Raw genomic sequence first — 20,735 nt, 5'->3', positions numbered from 1 at the left:
TGGTCAGGCGGATCTTCGACCAGCCCCATGTTCCGATCAAGTTCTGCCGAAGCCGAAGATTCGGAGGATATCTAGCCTGAAGGGTTCGGCGTCATGTAGATAGTTTAGTTTCAACCGTCTTTACTACTATCCAGAAATTAAACTTCCTTTCTTCGTCAACCATGACATCAACAAAATAAAATTCTCACCAGACAGTGCAGTATACCCTACGTGAACAGTAATCCCCGTGCGCCGGCATAAGCTATGCCGCCCGCCTCCTCGCGAAGCTCATAACGAAAGCACCATGTCAATGTTGAATCTTTGCATGTTCTAATAAAAAAAATAAGAGCACTTTTTTTTGGGGGCAAGCTAATTGCTCAGATTCGTCTGCAAAGGATTCAATAATAGATATTATAAGAAATATGGTATTGGAGCTCCTCCTTAAGCTGGTGATAGATAATCTTGGGATTCACATGTATAATTCAGAGGATTCATTGTTTATCTCTAGAGAAAAGCTTCTATGGGCAGCCTGGACAGTGAGGGGATTTGGATTCACTATGAATTGAATCCTTATGAAGGGTGTTATGTACCATTTCACATAAGGGTTTTGAGATTCTAAGCAATTTTCATAGATTTTTGGCTTGCATGAGCTTTGCCAATGATAATTGACTGAAGATAGGGGCTTAGTTCCTTTTTAGGAACCCTATTAGATGATATAGAAGTCAATGGAAGGCGTTGTGGCATTTGAAATCAGGGTTTTGAAGTTGGTGGGTTGAAAACAGGTGACGCATTAGAACATGATTTTTTTTGGTGGGGTGGCGGATTATTTTGCGTTAGCACTATAAACGGCGAGGGGATGTGCTCTGGGTTCAGGATAAGGAGAAGGAAGCCTGGTGAGTTGTCTTGAAGGCTCTCTTCTTCCTCTTTCACCCCTTGTATCCTTCAATGAAGCACCCTTGTCGCGCAAGAGATCGGCAATCGCTTCCTGCCCCATTTCGACGGACTGCGCGAGAAAGAAATCTTTGACCCACTCCCAAATGTCCATGGCTTCACGGCCTGAAACAAGTGGCGTATGATCGAGATTCTTTTTCTTCGAGTCGTACTTCACACTGGCACCGTTCTCTATCAAAAGAGACACATCTGTTCACGTCTCTTGGATGCGGCAAACCAAAGTGGAGTGGGAACTTCATTATTTGAGCCTGTCGCATCTACCTTTGCTGCCTCCATTTGAGCTGGTCAGCGGCGACCGCGCGATTTGCAGGTGGCCTCTTTCCGCAGCCTAGTAGAGGGCTGTGCGTTTGTCTTCATCCCTCTTGTTGACATCACAGATATTCAGGAGGAGATTGACCACGTCGAGGAATCCAAGTTTCGGCGCCAGGTGAAGTGCAGGGAGACTACTACCAACAAGTGGCTTGTTGCAGAGTTCCTTGACATCGTCATGTAATCGACCCAGAGCGATGGACAGAAGAGGTATATGGCGTTCTCTCACCGCCCATCCAAAGAGTCCATCGATGTGAGACTCGGGTGAACTGCCGGGCCTCCATGGATGGAATCTCCACGAGTCATTATGCGTCAGTGCGGGATTTTGGAATTTGTCCCAAACGGGGAGATCCGTCAGCGCGATGGACATGGTTATGGATATTCGGGAAGGAGGTATCAAACGGCCCATCCTGGGGGCAAGAGCCGTCACGCTGAGGCTCCAAGCATCAGAGTAGGCAGGCAGCATCGCACAAATTATGACCTGATCTGATCTGATACGCCATGGATGTAATATAATCTTATGTCTTGTGTATGTATACATCATACACAGTTTGTATCTTGTCTTCTGTTCTCTTCTGATCTTATTCTCAGTTAGAATTAAACAATAAAAGTAACAGAACGCCAACATAATATCAACCAACCAACCAGACGAACAATCAAACATATCAGTCAACCCCCCAGACCAAGACACACAGACATGAAACAGAAACATAAAAGGTACAAAGATTCCAAGTCCCTTTATCGAGTCCAACCAACCCACCGGCAAGAACAAAAAGTTTCAACAATAAACGACCTTGTAAGAGGGAGGTTAACATCAAACAACAAACAAAAATGACAACAAGCTATGTGTATGTGTATGTGGTGCCTCCTTTCCTGTCTGGCACCCTTCATCGATTGGCATGACATCTCCAAATCATTTTTTTTTCCTTAGAAAGGAAATTGACGTTTTCATAGAAGTCGGTTCCTGTTCCGTTTCATTTCAAAAAATTCGTTGAAGGAGAGAAAGAATCATAGAGTGGATGTGTATGTATCTGTAGATGTGAGTGGGTTATTAAAAGGGTGTTGGAGCACCGGATCTGTGACGGTGGATTTGCGATGTCGATGCCATGATGCAAGTATGGGACTGTTCATTAAGGAATGAATGGACGAAGAAACTCCGCGGTGAGAGATGCTTATATGTATCTACGGCTTGCTGAGCTGCTCTTTCCGGAAGAAGAGGAAGAATCCCGCACTGCGGGAGATGTTAGTCACCAGCTTTACTTGACGATCCGACCAGAGAATGATAGGTAGGCGACTCACCAGATCAGAAGCTGGAAGAACAGAGCTATCCAGAACCAGGCGTTCCAGATCGTGCTCACACCACCCGAGATATCAGGCGAGATATCTCCAGGACCGATCTTGTTCGGAGCAAAGGCCCGCGCGCAGATCGTGGCGATGGAACCGAGGACCTGGGCGGCCAGCAGGGTGAAGCAGATGTGCATCCGGGTGAGCGTCTGCAGGAGGATCATTCCGAATCCTACGCCTTGCATGGCGTCCAGCACTCCGAGCCAGAGCCATAGACAACGCGATACGATCGCCCCAGCGGTGTAGCTGCCTGCCCATGGGAGGTAGAGACCGATATTTGACGTTCCCCACCAGATCTGGGCCCAGCGAGGAGCTCCTGTTCATGGTCAGTCATTGTATACGTAGTAATGTCACACGAAAGCTACTACTTACCAAGACCGATTGCAAACACGGGAAGGATCCAGCTGTGATCTTTGGACAGCATGCTCAAAATCCCTAGGAAGTGTCAGCAAGTCTAGTCAAAATTTAGCACTAAATAAGTAGCACTTACATAGAAGACCAGCCCAGACGAATCCAAAGAACAGCACGATGAGTAGACCTATCTGCCAGGACTTGGCATGCTTGGAGCTCCACAAGACTGTAAGCTCAATGTCAGTACAGACATATCAATCAATAGACTTCAGCGAATATACTTACAGCTCCAGTTGCGACCATACGGCGCGCTGAGGAAGAAGTTCTGAATGATGACAGTGACAAAAAACCACATGACGATCTTCCGACGGAACAGGGACTTGTAGAACGAAGGGACCTTTCCAGGCGCCTGGCGATAGTAGTTCGGCAGACCGAAGAACAAGAGCAGCCCGATAGCCCAGAGCAACGCCGCAATCGGGAACGTAATGGCGGTCATCTTCCAGGTATCGGAGATAGGCTGGGCCTCGAGAATGCCCTCAGCGGTGCGCTTGGTGAGTGTCGAACCCCAGTACCAGAGCGCAATGACATAGGCCTGCTGAGTGCCCTGGATGACACAAGCACGGAACACCCAATCCTTGACAGGAGCGCCGCTCTCGTCGCCGAAGTTGAGCGCGAAGAAGATGGAGCCGCTGGACGAGGCGGCTGCGTAGACGGCACTCCCCACGTTCTGGATCCAGCCACGGTTAAACTCGTTGGGCTCCCAATGAGCGACACCGATGAAGATAAAAGCAAGGCCGTAGAAGAACCAAGGAACCGAGAGCACATAAATCGACTTGAACATGCGGAAGATGAACCACCAGATAATCGAGGCGATGAGGTACGTCGTCGCAATTCCATACAACTTCTCAGCAGTCTGACCAACTTCACCCGTAAGCAGCGTGATCTGATACGAGTTGGCAGCGATAATCTGCCCCAGACCCAGGAAGAAAGAATAGACCGGCCAGTCACCGATGCGAAGCTGCATCCACTTCCTCAAACCAGTAGGGGGAACGTAGTCCTCCCCAAGCAAGAACTCATCCGTCTCCTTGTTGCCTTCGCTTCCACTGCCCCGAGAATCCAGATCTTCATTGAAGGTCGAGCCAGCAGGGGAGTGTCCACTCTTACCACGGGATATAGACGGTGACGGCGAACGGGTGCGGCCAAGCCTTGCGTCTCTGAATCTGTCAAACCACTTCTTCTCACTCTTGACCAGGTAGTCCTCGATACACAGTTGTGATTCAGAGTTGGAGCCGTTCAAATCCTCGAGCCGTTTCTCAAATGCCCTATAGAACTCTCCCGTGCTGTCCGTGAAGAACGGATCGACCTTCTGAAGCTTGAAATCTTTCTTGTCGCCAACAACGGAATCTAATGAGAGAACTGATGCGTTGCTGAAACGGTTATTAGGCTCAACAAAGGGTCTCTTCGGTGGAAGGAGGGCCTCTTCGGCCCCTGGTGCGCCAGGGGTGGTGGGAGAACCAGGGCTTCTGGCGTAAGTATAGCTCTGACTCGAGTGTCTGGGAGAAAGGAAATCCCTGTTGAGGGGCGTCAATGTTCCATGAGAGGTCTGCTGATGACTAGCCTCCATTCGTCGTCCGGCGTCAGCTTGCTCTGGTGTCAAGGTATACTCATCGTCTCCGTAGTAACTGGGTATCATGTCCTCCTCACTTTCATCATCTGCATCAGTGACAGCAACTCCAACGCCTTCTTCACCCTCCGGGATATTACTCTTTCTGAGCCTTTTGCGACCACGGCGCTCGCCATGACCCGGACCAGATCGGACACCAAGAGAAAGCTGTCGGCTAAGGCCAGATTTAGGTTTCTCTTCACCGCCAGGACTTGGATCTCTGCTGTAGACAATCGTATTCCTTTGCTGAGGACCGAGAGCACTCATACGGTTAAGGTTCGAGTAGCTGGTGTTCCTCGAATGGGCCAGAGGTGGAGTCTGCATGCCAGTGGGTGTCACGATGCCAGATGGTGCAATAGGCGGTGTCATCATGCCGCTAGGCGTGTTGTATCCAGATGGAGTAAAAGAATGACCGTGGGACTTGGCCAGTTCCTTGTTGTGGATGCGAATAGCAGTACTTTGCAGGATTTCCAGATCCTCAACCCATTGAGCGACGGGGAAACGTTGCTTGGCAGACCGGGCACGCATCATTGCTCTAACCTCAGGCTTCGAGTTCAAAGCACCTTCGATGGCAAGTTTGAACTGATGCAGGAGATGGGAGGTGGTGGTAGATTCGACATTGTACCACCAACCGGGCATCTGACCCAGACCACCAACGCGAGCTCCGATACCAAGGGCTCCCTTACGACCGAATTCCACAGCCACCAAACCGAAAGGCTCATCACGGGAAGGAATCAAAGCGAACTCCGCGCCAGAGAAGATGTACGGAGGCAGAGCGGTGAACTGAGGCTTGGAGAAGACACGGCCAGGATACAGTTTCATCATGCGATCCAACTTCAGGGCGGCAAATTTGCCGTAAAGATCGATGACAGGTCCAACACAGATCAGCTGAACGTTAGGACGTGCCTCAAGAACGGCGGGCATCACATCAGCGATCAAGTCAATACCCTTCTGCATGGACCATCTTCCGACGAACACCAGGAGATCAGCGTCAGGGTTCTGTTCCAGACCGGCCCATTCCTGAGCCTGACGCTTGAGCTCTGCTCTGCCAGCCTCAAACTCCGGGTCAACACGGATATCGCTGTCCTTGGGAAGTTCCTTGTTCCATTCACCAGTGTCTGACGGGTCGGGGTTTGGTAGGTTTCCAACTTTCTTGAGACCCCAGAAAATAGGGTAACGAGCATACGACCGTTTACCATACTTCCTAGAGACACCAACAGCACCGAAGCCTTGCTGGTGGACACGAAGGTAGCTTGCACCGGCATGGAGTAAGTTGAAAACTTCACCAAACTGGACGTACTTGGTTGCAATGTCAACGTCGAGATTGAAAACCGAGCAGACCTCGTCCTTCTCTTTCTGGGTACGCATGGGCCATAGACCCTGGAATTCGGCGTTATGCAAAGACAGACAAGCAGGAATTGTCTGCGGGAGCAGGTACAGAGGAGCAAGGGATCCGTGATAGTCGTTGATGTGGTATAGATCAATGGGGAATCGCTTGATCGCGAGGGCAATACACTGGTTCCAGGCCGAGTAGTAGATGGCGCTGTCCAGGTCGTCCATGCGAGCAGGGTATGGCTCGGTTTTCGTCTGTTGACGGAAGACAGGAGCATCCAGAAGCACATATGTGATGTTCCGCAGAACGTGGTACTGCACTTTCACTTCGTACGAGTTCCCAAGAACAGTCACAGACATGGGCTCGGCTGGCTGATCCTCAGGGTAGTCGACCCCTCCAACGCATGGAACAACCCAGATGAGGTCCTGGTGGCCGAGGTTCTTGCCCATCAATTGAGCCATGACACCAAGACCACCGATCTTGATCTTAATTCCCCAGTCTTCGATGTCATACTCCATAGTGGCAATCAGGACCATGCGCCTGCGGCCGCTCTGGTTCCCGGCAAAAGCAGAGGTGCTCTGCAGGAATCCCGACTTGTTCGCCAGTTTCATCAGCGGATTCATGGATTCTCCATCCTCGAGGTGGCGTCTCTTCATCTTGCGTCTGAGCGCCAGCGGAATGATCCCCTTCTTCTCGCTGATACCAACCTGGTTGAATTTGACTTGGTAGAAGGACTTCATGAATATGTAAATGCCAGCGGCGGACGTCAAAACAGGAATGATCCAGAGCAAGAAGAAGAGAACCATCTGAGCGTACTGCGACCCTACTGGGAAAAGATAGAATCGGAGGTTTGCGTCATCGACAGAGATCATCCAGGAAAGGTAAGGAGACGGCGGATGCTGAGTGATGTTAATGAGAGTGCCAGACAACGCAGACGGGGGAAGTCGATCCAACACCGCATCACCGTCAGCGTCTCCGTACACTCCCGATTGATCAGGCTTGCCATCAGGGTTAATACCCCAGACGTTAATCTGGCCCTGTGCAGGCCATTCAGCCATGAACCTGATTTTCCAACGTCTATCATCACCCAGCTCCATCTGGTTGTGAAGACCAGCGTCGTATCCGTACTGGTTATAAGGGCCGTTCCAGAAGAGATGCGGGAAGCGTCGAGGCTTACTTTGGTCCCAATCGACATCTCCCTCCTGCATGTAATCGCTGCTGCCAGTCAATTTGCTCCAGTACTCAACGCGGACATGCTTTCCTTTCCATTCCTGAAGTTTCGTTCCGGACCACGGTAGCTCCTCAATGGTATCATTGCCGCCCTTGTATTCTATCCAATTCGAGAACGAAGAGCCCCAGTTGGTAGAGTAGCGGTACATATCCGCCCCGGCCGCATGATGCTGGATGAAAAGCTTGCCGTCATCGTCTTTGTGGAGGAGACTGCTCGAGTAGTTTGCGGAAGAAAAGATCATGGGGTTGTCACGCTGGCCGACGCGAAAGAGGAAGTGGTCGGTTGCATTGGTATTGCTGGTTCCATCATCACTTGTCGGGCTTTTGACTGTTAACCGGTGGATACCGTTGTAAACATCATTCAAATCAGCAGCCCAAACCCACTGGCTTCCGATCTCGCCGACGAAACGAGGCGGATCAGGGGTGACTTCCTTGCAACTGACTTTCCCGATGGAAGGAACCTTCCCACTTTCAGTAGATGAGGTGAACGATATCGACCGCGTCACCGCGTTGCAGTCCATTGGAACTGAGAAATAAAGCTCGACGTGAATAGTTTCAGACGCGTCAGGCGCGACAGCAGAAAGCACACGAGCATCATGGCCAGGCACGAATTTCGTGATCATGGGTTGCGGTGGCTTGAATTTGTCTTTCGGCACATACGCCCTGAAATCCCATGGCTTTAATTCTAAGCTATCCACGCAGCCGTTGAGTTCAGTGGAACCATCAAATCCAAGTCGCACAGGACCATCCTTCAGAGTAAGTTCATCGTGAGGGAAGAAGAGATTTTTGACCGTAGTGCCAGAGTCAAATGGCGCAATGAGGGCTTTGTTCTTGAGGCCCTCAGTCTTGTCCTGGCAATCAAACTTATAATTGACAGTCCTGTTGTCGTTCTGATATACCAGCCACACGAGCTGGGTGTCGTTTCCCAGATCCTGGTACTCGTCAAACTGGTCACGAGCGATTGACCACATGCCGGTCTCAGTTGCAGTCTCGTTGGAACCCGGGTAAACCACAAAGCGTGTCTGGTTCGAGAGCTTTTGCACCAACCACCCATCGTTGAGTGCAGGGTAGTTCTCTCGCATCTGGTACATGTGTTTCATGATGTTCCGGATAGGGTGGGATGGATCTCGGTGGTCGTAGGCGACAGTTTCATCATAGCAGCCCTCGCGAGCAGACTCGACGGGGAATTGATAATACTGGGTGGAGTCCAAACTGAAGCAGCCATGGATCTTCCACGCATTTGCGCTCGACATCGGCTGACGGCCGTAGATATAGTTGTCTGCCGTGCTGTCAAGGAGATAGAAGGCTTGTTCTTCCCCCCAAAGAACCAACGGAATACCGGGAAGATGGAGCGTGGTGATATACAAAGCCAGCAGCAGCTTCTCAGTGCCATTCTGAATTGCCGGCCAACGAAAAACGTCCTGGTTTGTCGCACCATACATGTGACGAGGATCTATCTTACCGGTGTTGGCATTAATTAAATCATTAGTCGTCAACATTAGGTTCCAGGCCTCAGTCCAATCAACCGGGACATCGTATCCTGCGGCGAGATTACCATCCATGCCCAAGAATCTAGTCATTGAACGGTAGGTCGAATAGTGGAATGCTGCAGCATCGATGGCACTCTGACCCTCCTCACGGATGAAGTATTGCTGATCAGATGCATTCGTCAGGGTAAGCGCAGTGGAGATGTTCAGTTTGACGTTGGACTGTCGGCCCCGGCCAAGATAGATGGAACCGAAAGTGTTTCCGCCAGTGATTTCTCCAGGCAGAAAGAAGTTGTTCTTGCCATACTTGCGGGCACACTCGCGGTATGAAGAAGAGATAATTCCCAGAGCGTCGACTGTCGCCTGAGTCGCTTTGTCATATCGGAAACCGTCAATGTCGAGAGATGCAATGATAATGCACGAATGCCTTATAATCTTCTCCCGTACACTGGGGACCCATTCCCGTAAACGATCTTGCACGGAGGCGAATTTGGCCAGCTGACGCTGCCAATCCGGGAACACGCCAAAGGCTTCAATGTCTCCGTACTGATCGAACTCGCTGTCATAGCACCCTTTTAGTTGCTCCGTGACAGAACGATCCACGGGTAAACCAGTTTCGTTGTAAAATCGGGGGTACTGGCAGGTCTCATTATACGAATTACCAAAGCTGAAATCGACGTAATGACGATCGGACTTCCAAAGGGCCTTATGCTCGTGAACCGAGAATGGGGTAGTAACATTCAAGTACCCCTCGAACCCGATAAGGTCACCAAGCCTACGTTTTTCATTAGAGATGACCGGTAAACAGAGAGCGACAAAGGATACTTACGTGGCAATCGTGTTATCGAAGATAACGTACATGCCCCGGTTGTGTATCTCCGTAATCGCCTTCCGCCATGTTTGTATGTCACCAAAGTGCTGGTCGAGGAGGGTTGTATCGAGGGCGGAATAACCATCGAAACCCCAAGGCTGATTCATCAAGCTTGTTCCGGCAAGATAGATACCCTGGAAAACACGAAATCAGTAACCCCGAAGAACAGTGCAACAACGCATTAGAATCCAGACCTTGATCCCCATTCCCTGAAGATAGTCCAGGGTATCGACCAGACCCGCGACATCTCCGCCAAAACGCATCTGATTGGAGTAGAGATCGTGTTCGAAGAGCGTGCCATTGATATTATCGTTTGTCGGATCGCCGTTAACAAACCTATCGAGGAAGAGCGTGTACATCGGAAACCGCCAGTTCTCCGGCGAAGGGAAATATTCATGGTCTGGCCACTCCCCCCAATAGTCTACCGGATCAGTAGCGGTCTTGTTCTCATTGAGGTTGTAGTCGACCAGAGCTTCATCATAGGGCCAGCACGTCGACGTTGTCGCGAAGAGCGCGAGCACGGTGCCCGCGAGCCCCCACTTCATCGTATGCGGCCACTCGAAGAAAACCGGCTTATATTCACAACATGTGCCGCGTAAAGAGTCGAGTATTTGGAGGGGCAAAAGATGAGGTCGTTAACAATCGGGATTAGGGAAATTATTAGTAGTTAGGAGGTATGGCTGGCAAAAATCACCGCGGTCCCCAGGTATACCGTCTATGCTGATAACGAGAGAGATGGAGATAGATAGGAATGCCGCGTGAGAGAAACCGAGAACAATGAAGGTCGAGAGAGTTTAATCGCAACGAGCGTGGAGGGAGACGTGATTCCCTGTCAGGTCCGCAGACGCCGACTTATGAAATGACAGGCGAAATGGAATTTGCGCCGTCGTGAGCAATCAGCGAAGGACAGAGCTCATCTTCACGCGGCGGCTTTCGTCAGGTCTTAGTAGACAGAAAGGCGAAGGAACCCCAGTCTGGAAAAAGTCACCAGCAGCTAGAGCGCCCCTTTCGTAGGGCGAACCATGGCCAAAAGGGGGCCACTCCCGTAAATTTCCACCTTTACCAGAAGCTGGGGGTATGGTAAACGAAGCGAGGACAGCTGGGCTTAGCCCAGTATTGCTATTTACAGCATTGTGGGCCAGAGCCGTCAAGGGATTACTCCATATATAATTTTTTCACAGCCGCTAGTAAGCATGACAGCAGGAAATAATACCAGGGAACCATCCAGGGTCAGAATCCGAGATAGGTGGCTGATGCGGGAGGCAACGATACATTCAAGGTTCGTTAAGAGGCTTGGAGCTGAGAGCAGCAGAAGCAACACACCAATAGACAGTGAGCACAAAACTGCAAGACAGCACAGCAAACGGCAGCTATTGCATACAGGACAATGTCTGGAAGCTACACGAGCCTTCTTCATGGCCCACAGTCTTTCTGCACTGGAGGCTCCCAGATGGGTCCAGGGCTGTCCAGAATCTGCTGTCGCTGGGGATCTATGTCTCTCCGTCCACTTGGTCCTGTGGGGGGTTGCAGCCACCGCTGCGGAGCCGAAAAAGGACGTCATCGGCAAAACGGTTACAGAGTTGTAATAAAAACATTGCAGGCCAGGGTCGTCGAGGGACGTGAGGTGTGGTGTTATCACATCCCTGAGGCCACCCGTGCAGGAAGCAGCAAACCCTGCCTCGCGTGATTGTGCTTCCTGTGACGGAGCGTATCATGGAGATATGTACCTGTTAATCCTGGCCGAGGATGTGCTAAACCGTGGACTGTTCGACGCTCTCACAAAAAAGGATATTGATGGCCGAGAGATCTCCACCTGTCTTGTTCCTAGCAGAGCGTGAGTGGGTCCATGTCGATAAACTCGACCGATGTTCCATTCGCGGGTCGTCGGAAAAGCCCTGTTCGAGATCGTTGTCAATCAGCCGGGGGTGGTTTCGGACGCGATAGCTTATCCGCCAATAGGACGGCGGAGCCGAGATCGACACAACAGAAGGAGCAGGAACACTGCAATTAAGGGAGCATATATATATTCTCCCTCAAGCCCTTACAGTGTTGCGGCGAGGGAGTCTAGGAACCCTTAAAAGCTTCGAAAGAATCATCTTCCTTCCTGCTTCTGCGCGTCACGGAGAGGCTTCCTGCGTGGATTATCATATCGATTGACTTGCAGCTAACTCTCGGGTGATAGCTAATGCCTCCTTGCGTGATTCCCTTACAATCAATATCGTTTATAGAGAACGCTCTGATCGGATCGTCGTGCTAGACTGCTCGTCGAAGGGTGCACCAAGGTTGATTTAATCCTGCCCGGTATCCCTCGAAGGAGCCCCCCCGTCTACCTCTTACTGTTGCTGCACTAAAGGGTCTTGTCATGAGAAGTTCGAATCGGCAAGTCATCCACCTTGACGGACGAATTCACTTCAGATCCACGTTGGAGGTTGCTCTCTTTGGTATAATGTTTCAGTGGACTGCGCGAGGAGCAGACCCCAATCTCGGCATGGCCATTACGCATGGCTTCACACATACAGCATCGATGAATATGTGCGGAAAGACCACCAGCTGAATCGTTGGATCGGTTGCCATTTTAAAGCAAGAGCGTCTGTTGATCAATGATCCTATGGATTCACGGCAACCACAGATGTCTCATTGATGTGTACGCAAAAGCTAACATCCGTTCCGATCGAAATCTGCTCCAAACCATGAGACGGTCGTATTGCCGGCTGTGATCCATGGTCTTCTCTACATCGTATAAGCCGGGGCAGTCAAGCACTTTGAGATATAGAAGCCATGACCCGTACAGTATGTGCTGTGCTGTGCATTAATAATTGCCAGCCTCTGGTAAAAGGCAAATTGACCGGTGAGTGCTGTAGAGGGGAAAAAAAACAGTTTTCTACCGTAACTCTGCTGGGCTCGTAGGGCTGCGAACGGACCAACGCTCCAACCACCGATTGACAATACGACCCACCAGCTTATCTCTCGAACTCTGACGGGGATGGACCCCTAGCAAACCTGAAGAGACCGTCGGCGGTGGCGGTCGCCCTAGTGCGGCTCAAGCCGCATGATGGTTGGCCTCTTGTGTGGAGTTACCCTGCAGGACTGAGACCTCAGTCCGTTCTGTGCTTCAAGGGATCCTGCTAGTAATCTGCATGATATGGATACACCACTTGGATCACACGATATCATTGGCGCCACCGTTCACCGTCTCTCTGGCTCCTTTTCCTACTTACATGTTGGCATTGTGGTCCTGCAGCGATGGGTTCCTGAAGAATGGGAGAACGTACCGGAGAACAGGTAAGAACCGGACAAGCCTGAATTGCAAGCCGAGAGCCGCAGGAAAAGGTCTCTTTTCGGATATCTCAGCGGTGTTCGGGCCTGGATCATGATGAAACCATGCGAGGACGTCGGTTCTCGGGAGTCTCCGATAGACGGGATTCAGGACAGGGTGGTGGAGCGCTACCTAGGTAAGGCAGAAGAGGCCAGGCTCGTATCGGTAAAGCGGTGTCTGGCCGCCGCGAGGGGTGGCGATTAGGCACCGCCCGGTGACAGCCGGATAACCACAACTCCCGCCGTCCGGAGCATTATTACTGTCATGGTCTAAGCACGGAAGATACCCCTGGGATGTCACCGTTTCTCTGGCCGAAGTCATAGTGTCATCTTGGTCTCTTGTGAAGACATCCCATGATGCGATGCTCGAGTCTCAATGCCTTTTCCGCGGCACGAGCTTGGATGCCGCATGCGAAGGCCAAGGCCCCGGCAGGCCCGGACTCGAGCTTGTCTCTTCCTCGATCAAAGTACGGTACAGTACCAGCGGAGCTCGGGACCCGCCAAAAGATTTGCTTACGAGAAAAATCTCTTGCTTTCTAGACTCGTGAGGCCCGCACAAGAAATAGGAAAAAAGAGGGTACAAACACGTTCGTATTGTAAACGAGGATCCATTATTCCTTCGCTCCAGTTGAGTCACCGCACGAGGGAGATACGCCGGTGTTGCGCCGGTATTTCCAAAGGAGGACGTCTTAGGCATCCTTGGGCTCTGAGATATACACCGGGCGTGGTCTATACGAGGTCGGGTCCGTAGTCCGCACGGCCACGAACGCCTTCCGTACGGAGTACGGAGTATATCCTGTCCTGTGCAGACGCCAGAACCAGGCGTCCATCGTCGACTAGGACCTTCTTAGGGCCGTTCGTGCTCAATGGCGGCGGAACTGGAACGCCTGAATACGATGATAAGGACTTGATCCTCCAGTGTCCGTCCACCTCCAGCCTTAGTAGGTGCTGGCCCCCAATTCCTCGTGAGCCCTGACTAAGAGGTACTAAATTCTCCGTCACTGTCTGTCAGCAACGGAGCTCGTGGTTCTGTGGTATGGAGAGGGGCCTGTGGTTCCTCCCCGAGGAGCTCTTAGCTGTCAGACCGATGAAGCGGGTTGGATGGGCGGTACTCGGTACGAAGTCCGTAATCCCAATTATTCTTTGCATTATTTTCACAGCGCTTATACAGCGGATAACAATATCAATACCGCTCGGATACACTGCACAGCCGCAGCTGGTGTTTGGCAGCACAGATCAGTGGTCTATAACGTGCCAGCTGCATGCCCCGATTCCGTACACCTCTAGAGCATCCTGCAGAGCACGGATCAAGTAATCCAGCACGAATAAGCGCGGAGAAGACCTGCGCGCGCTGAGCAGTAAGCAAGCTTGACGAGAGGATCGAGGTTTTCCGTCGGCGCTTAAGGCTTATCTGTTATAGAGTTTCCTGACGTGGTTGATGTTATTATCGTGATCCAGCTGCCAGCTGCCAGCCACAGTAATTAATAGATCCCGTCACACATGTCTAATCCCGTGACAACCCTCCGGGGTTGTTCTGACAGCTGCGAATAACCGTCTTGCCTATAATTCTACGGAGACATTGCTCGTTGCTTACTCTCACCTACGCCGGGGGCACTGCTATCTTGTTTACTGTTATAAAGGGAAGTAAGCCAAGGCATGAAGGATCCCGTTAAGACTCAGCAAAAGGGCCTTGTTGTCGCGTCATCTATATCGTAGCAATAAGTCAGATAAATAAAGATAGGCAATAATAACACCATGGTAATGATAATAATACGGACTAATACAGCACAGTCATCCATTCCACATTCACCAGACACCTCAAATTCAAGTCAGGCCACCACCCTCTCAAATCCGGCCGCTTATCTAACTTACTATTTTTTGCTACTATTGTAACCATCTACTGCGAACTACTGATTACTGGCCAAAGCTAGAACTCAACCACGACCGATCGAGAATCTATCGAACACTGGAGAGACGTGGCCCGACTTTTCTTGGCGGGATTACCGTTGGTTACATGATTTAACCATTTCCACTCTCCCGATGTCACCCTCCACAGGAACAAGAAGGCGGTGTGTGTGGTTCATCGGTATCTATTTTTATCAACCGCCGCCCGTTCCTGTTCCACGATTCGACTCCGAGACAGTAGTAGACTGACTCAAAGAATTTTTTATTTATGTTATGTCATTCATGATTCATCATGCTCGTTTGGTTTTCCTTTTATGGTTTCCATGGCCCGTTTCGATGGAGAACATGTCTCTGAATTGGAGTTTTGAGTTTCAGTTTGTCTGATGCTGTTGCAACTTGTCTTGTACCGCTTACATACCTCTGGCTTTTTCTCCGGCACTGTGTACTCCATAGCTTAGGTAGGTCACACTACGGTTGAGATTTCTGCAAGGGCCGTCCCACTTCCTCTTCTGGATCTGGTCACTTTAATGAGGGCGCTCGGGAGTTGCACAGTGACTGCTCAGTAAGTATACCAGAGCACTTATCTGTTACGGCACAGCCCAAAGGCCACCGACGGGGCAGACGAGAGGGGGAGGTCTTGTCACGTGATGATGGATCAAATCAACAGAAATGATCCATCTGGGTTCTTGATCCAACATGACCCTTGATCCATTGGACAGGTAGTTCCGGGGCAGAACTCATTATGTATATAAGACGCTCCTTAGCCATGGGGATTAGGACCCCGTGGTCAACTCAAATAGCAATCCCGATAGTAACATTGCTAGTAACGGCCTACTCATCTATCTTTTCCCTTGTCTTCTGTTCTCAAGATAAACCCAGCGAGCCCCAGCCTAGAGGTGTTAGGCCCGCCGTTACAATATCTTGGAGTATATCCAATTATCTGTCCTTCCTGTATACCATTCTGTATACTCCCTCAGGAGTATATTCCAGAGTATACAGTTATGTGACTCTGATTCAGTATAACATCTTCCTGTAGTCTTGCAGATGATCTTATCTCCTTCCTTGTGGGGTATTGTTTGTTATGCAAGGCCGCGTTGGTCAGTGCCCTAGTCTGTTGGTTCATAACATCAATGCATCAAACATGACATCATCATTCCAATCATCGATAGCCCGCTCGATAGACTCCTGATCCCAAGGTCCACAGACGTTAGTCTTTGCCTGCCCATCATAATCTGTGCTCTGTGAGAGTTTGACCCGATCTTTTGTTGCTTCTAGCACTTGAACCTGCCAGAATTTTTCCCCGGGAAGACGCAGCTTGGCGTTATAGACATTGTACAGCCCCGGCAATAGAGCGACATCCCGTGCACAGTATTGTACAATTTCAGGCCTTATAGGACGCTCGTTGAATATCTCATAACTACCACCCTTCTCAGGGGCATAAAGCCGGCTAGCACCTTCTTTCGTACGCTGCCATTCCACTTTCGCTGCGGTAGAAGCGGGGCTGTCTTTTTCGATGCACTTGGCTAGTCCAGCGACGAAATCCTTCCGGCCTTTCCGAGTTGCAAGTTCCATGAGTTGGAGGTCTTCAATGCCATCAACGGAAATGTCGTAATGGCTGAATAAGGCATCTGAATCGTTGCGAATGTCGAAGAAGACTTTGGGAATAGTTGGAGATTCAAGAATGGTTTTGAGAGAGGTTGCGCTGCTGTTTGCGGTTGAGAAGGCGGGTCTTCCCCAGGCGGTGAATATCAATGAGGTAAATCTCCTTTCTAGGGAGGACGTAGAGCGAGATAATAGATATGGAACCGTAGCGACCAAGTTGAACTCCTTCCAAGTCGACGTACAGCGAGGGAGGATCGACGGCAAGGCCGATGAGGTTATCAAGGAGAGATAGAAGGGTGTTCACAGAGTCTATGACTGTTATATCGGTTTGGGCTGGTACAATGGACATGGTGATTAAGACAACGAGGGAGTCAATTGTGAGTCTCAAGGAGGTTGAAGTAGCAACATCATTGCTGCCTAATGATCAACTTGCCTCAGGTTCTCAGGCCCCCTGCCGCGGAACTACAGGTCGGTTACCCGATTAGGTAACCTGGAACTACATAGTTCCGCGACCTGGTGCGGCCTGAGAACCTGAGGCAAATAATCAAATATTATTCTACTGTCTAATGTTACGCACTCCTTTGGTCCTGAGTCGCAACAGTGGCTTGGTCTAAGGTAGGGAGGCTTGGACTTCATAGGTCAAACACAATAAAGTAACCAACTGATAGACAATGCAACTAAGGTGAAGTAGAGTGCCTATTAAGTATGTATACCCAATAGTAGGTTAGCCTGTTGACCTGCCAGTGTATAACCAAGTAACAATGTGTTATTGAGCACAAAGAACTAAAGCTATCTACATAGCGAATGTCTCTAAACCAATGAGAGATGCAGAACTGTCATATTTGAGGTGCAGAGAACTCCACCAATGGGCAACTATGGTATGGAGAATGTGAGACTAGGTTATGTTTCTCCAGTCTACCGTACGTAGTGATTCTATTATTATCACACCCCTCGTTTCGTTTCCTGTCCCCTTTCCCCTCGAATCGAGGGGGGAGGGGATTAGGTAGTATCGACTTGACACTGACTTCACTGGGGTAGTTAAGAAGGAAACCAGGCCAATTGAAAAGAATTGATCGAATTACCGATTCAGGAACCAGAACAGGGAGGTGGATCTAGCTAGGTAGGTAGTCCTGCGGGGCGCACGTGTTGTTTTGCCAACCGCAAGGATCATGATGCAAGGTGGTGGGTGGTGGTAGCCTTAGGTAGCACGGCAGTAGGTACTCTACTGTACTGTACGTACCCGTCGTATCGTATCCATCGAGGGAGAGTCCCTACCTAGGTGCCTACCATGGGAGTAGTATGTACCTACCTAGCCTAAGACAACAGGTACATACCCGATCGCAGACGGAACACGCGCCTAATTCCGAGATGGACAGTGGACAGTCCCGATGAGATAAGCCATCCCTTCCCCTCCTTTCTCTCTAGCCCTGATAATAATATAACAAAATGAAATGAAATCAAATTTCATTCCATCTACCCAGGACAGATGAATCTAAGCTAAGCTAAGAACAAGAAAAGAAATACTTTTCTCAAAAGAAGAAAATGGAGGCCCTTTATCTTTATATGTAGGACCCCATGAGTCAAGTCAGTCCGGTCTAGAAGACTCTAGAGAGCAGCACATGGGGAGATCTTCGGGGAAAGGACTAAACAAAGTGAAACGGGGGAAAGGGGATGAGAGGGGCGATATTCGACCTCATAGTAGTCGGTCGGGTTGAGTGCTGCTGTCGTGCAATGATGCAGCGGCTAGGACAAGAAAATAGGGTAGAAGAAAATGTATCGGGGGGAAAGAAAAAGAAAAAGAAGGAAAGAAGGAAAAGAACCAAGACCACTGTGCCCATGCTAGGTAAGAAAGTGAGAGAAAAAAAAAAGGAAAAATCCCATGTTGAATTGATCTAAGTAGAAAAAGGAGAAAAAAAACCCTCAAATAGAACCCATTCTCTCAGCTGCTTCCCTTTTGTGTTTCCCAATATCGATCGTGAGACCAACTCCGTGTTGAATGCGCCTTTTGTCTCGTTTTTGGTAATATCGTCTTTCTTCGTTTCTTTCTCTCTATCGGGAAAGAGATGTAGATGTTGAATTTATTTCTTCTCGTCATCATTTGGTTAAAAATTAATGGAGGTAAAGGACAACAGGTCAAGAAAAGAAAGGAAAGTTTTTATTTTTCAGCAGGTGCTGCAAAGATGTCGTTGAGAGGTCTTCGTGTCACAGTCGTCAACTCATATCGGGGTGATGTTGAATTCGGAAGAGATGAAGGTGGTGGTTAGGTTATCGTCGGAGGTGAAGAGGGTAGCGAAGAGGATGTTGAAATAAGTGTGTTACTTTGGTTGACGCTCAGGCGGACTTGGCCGGTTCCTCGGGCGCGTCGGGTTGTTTACTGTGATTCAGACGTGACGCCGTCCGCAGGGACGTCAGCAGGCACTTCAACGTCGAGGTTCTTCACAGTCAATCCCTTGAAAAGGTCGAAGATATCGTGAGTCTTGTGGAAGTCATTGTTCACTGGCGAAGGCTGTCAGTATATAATTATTCAGATGGTGAGTGATGCAAGTGAGCGTGCTTACCGATGTTAACGAGGTGCCATTCGTCCATGACACTCTGGATCAGCTTTCTGCTGGGGCTCTCGCGCGCGTGGCACTTGGCCCAGTCCTCTCCCAGACGGTACGCCTCATCCTTCCAGGCCAAGAAACTGATCGTTTCCACAATCGTCGGCTGGATGATCTCCTTCGAGGCGAAGATACCCCAAGTCACGGCGTTCGGGCTGTCACTCGTGTTGGTCCTCAATTGGCCGCTCTTGTTGATGCTGTAGTATGTGAGGTCCGGGTTCTGCTTGATGCGGTCAAGCACCTCATCGATCAGGTACGGCGGGATCAGGAGTTCAAGGTACGCCTTCTGATAGACATAGCCGTTCTTCGGGCCCCATCCATAAACGGGGTGGGACGATTTAGCCCCGTTGACGGCGGGCTGAGAGTTGATCGTCAGGAAACCACGCCTGTTCAGATCTATCAGGTCCGACTTGATAGCATCTGCCTCCGCCGTGATCGGCGCCTCACTCCATGGAAGCCTATCCAGCTGACCTTCGATGTAGCGGACGAAGATCTCCGAGAGGTCTTTGAGGGACTTTGGCTCTCCCCAGAGCTTGATATTCTGCTCATTGGTACCCTTCAACCCAATGCCGTAGGTGTCCAGTTCACCGAAAGCAGGGGATCGAGAGTCAGTCCATCTGCCGTTGGGAAACTCGTCCCACGTCTGGGTACGCGCAACATATGACGAATTCCTGTTTCTCCAAAAGATGGGACGAACATCTTCGCCCCTTCTGCGGAGACCAAGTGACTGACGCCATGGAAGAGGACGGTGGAGCGGCGTTTCCTCCGACGGCGTGAGTTTCAGCTCCTCGAGCACCATCCGAGTTGCTTGTGCAAGGTTCATGGTGTAGCTGGTCCACATTTCAGCAAAGATAAGCTTCCCATATATATTGATGCGAAGAACTTACAAGTGAAGGTGATAGATGCCAACGTCAGAGTCGAGGATCCTCCTGCACATATCCGCAACCAGCTTCTTTCCAATTTCCCTCACAGCGGCGTCATCATTCTTGACAGGCTCAAGAGCCTCGAGCCACTCCGGGGGAATACGGCTCTTGGTCCAGTTGGACCTTCTGATGAAGGCAGCATATGTCTGGATTGGCATGATCCCTGGAATGATCGGCACCTTGATGCCCTTGGCGCGACACTTCCTCACCCACTCGATGAAGTTGTCCACATCATAGAACATCTGCGTGATGACGAAGGAGCTTCCCGCATCAACCTTCTCCTTCAGGTGGTCGATCAGCAGGTCGACGTCTCTGTTGTCGTCGCAGCCCTCAGGGTATCCGCCGACACCGATGTCGAAATGGTTCCCGTACTTGTCCCGGATGTACTTGACCAGGTCCTTCGCGTAGCGGAACCCTCCCTGCGCCGCCTCCCACTTCTCCTTCTCACGGGGAGGGTCGCCTCGGAGTGCTAGGATGTTGGTGCAGCCGGCTTTGTACGCAGCGTCAAGTGCGGCATCCACCTTCTCACGAGGCATGTCGGTGCAGGTCAGATGCATACACGTCTCCAGACCGTAGACGGACTGCGCAACATTAACCATTTCCAGTGTCAAGTCAGACAGCCGCCCACCGGCACCCCAGGTGATATCAATGAACGAGGGACCCAACGCGTGCATGCGGTCCATTCGGTCATAGAGGTTCTGGACACCTTGGGCCGTCTTCGGAGGGAAGAACTCGAAGGAGATGCCCGGCCTGCCCGAGGCCTCTTCCTCAGCAAGCTTGTCTCTGACGTGCATCTTGAGTAATAGCCCTGGCGGAAGCACTGTTATTAGCACATATGGGTCTCCCTGGAGTACTGTGATCCCGATGCTCTC

General features: G+C 50.5%; 4 protein-coding genes across 4 annotated transcripts; 1 reads left to right on the top strand and 3 right to left on the bottom strand.

The window, feature by feature from the left end:
- Window positions 1-1,258: 1,258 nt before the first annotated feature.
- VTN00DRAFT_107 (uncharacterized protein) lies at window positions 1,259-1,705 on the bottom strand (the record flags this gene model as incomplete). The annotated part of the gene is made up of 1 exon (XM_069427136.1): window positions 1,259-1,705. One exon carries the CDS (start codon window positions 1,703-1,705, stop codon window positions 1,259-1,261), a length of 447 nt encoding a protein of 148 aa, XP_069290815.1.
- A 65-nt stretch (window positions 1,706-1,770) lies between these two features.
- VTN00DRAFT_106 (uncharacterized protein) lies at window positions 1,771-2,380 on the top strand (the record flags this gene model as incomplete). Its single annotated transcript, XM_069427125.1, has 3 exons — window positions 1,771-1,792; window positions 1,851-2,046; window positions 2,197-2,380. 3 exons carry the CDS (start codon window positions 1,771-1,773, stop codon window positions 2,378-2,380), a joined length of 402 nt encoding a protein of 133 aa, XP_069290814.1.
- Window positions 2,381-2,421: 41 nt separating this feature from the next.
- Window positions 2,422-16,689, bottom strand: VTN00DRAFT_105 (uncharacterized protein; the record flags this gene model as incomplete). The annotated part of the gene is made up of 9 exons (XM_069427114.1): window positions 2,422-2,470; window positions 2,539-2,899; window positions 2,956-3,018; window positions 3,074-3,160; window positions 3,220-9,422; window positions 9,477-9,652; window positions 9,713-10,090; window positions 15,945-16,467; window positions 16,583-16,689. 9 exons carry the CDS (start codon window positions 16,687-16,689, stop codon window positions 2,422-2,424), a joined length of 7,947 nt encoding a protein of 2,648 aa, XP_069290813.1.
- A 2,022-nt stretch (window positions 16,690-18,711) lies between these two features.
- On the bottom strand, window positions 18,712-20,657 carry VTN00DRAFT_104 (uncharacterized protein; the record flags this gene model as incomplete). Its single annotated transcript, XM_069427051.1, has 3 exons — window positions 18,712-18,836; window positions 18,899-19,770; window positions 19,828-20,657. 3 exons carry the CDS (start codon window positions 20,655-20,657, stop codon window positions 18,712-18,714), a joined length of 1,827 nt encoding a protein of 608 aa, XP_069290812.1.
- Window positions 20,658-20,735: the final 78 nt, after the last annotated feature.

Source organism: Thermoascus crustaceus, assembly GCF_041956765.1.
Source record: "Thermoascus crustaceus strain CBS 181.67 unplaced genomic scaffold VTN00scaffold_1, whole genome shotgun sequence".
Lineage (NCBI taxonomy): Eukaryota > Fungi > Ascomycota > Eurotiomycetes > Eurotiales > Thermoascaceae > Thermoascus > Thermoascus crustaceus.
This window is presented reverse-complemented; position numbering and strand designations above follow the sequence as displayed.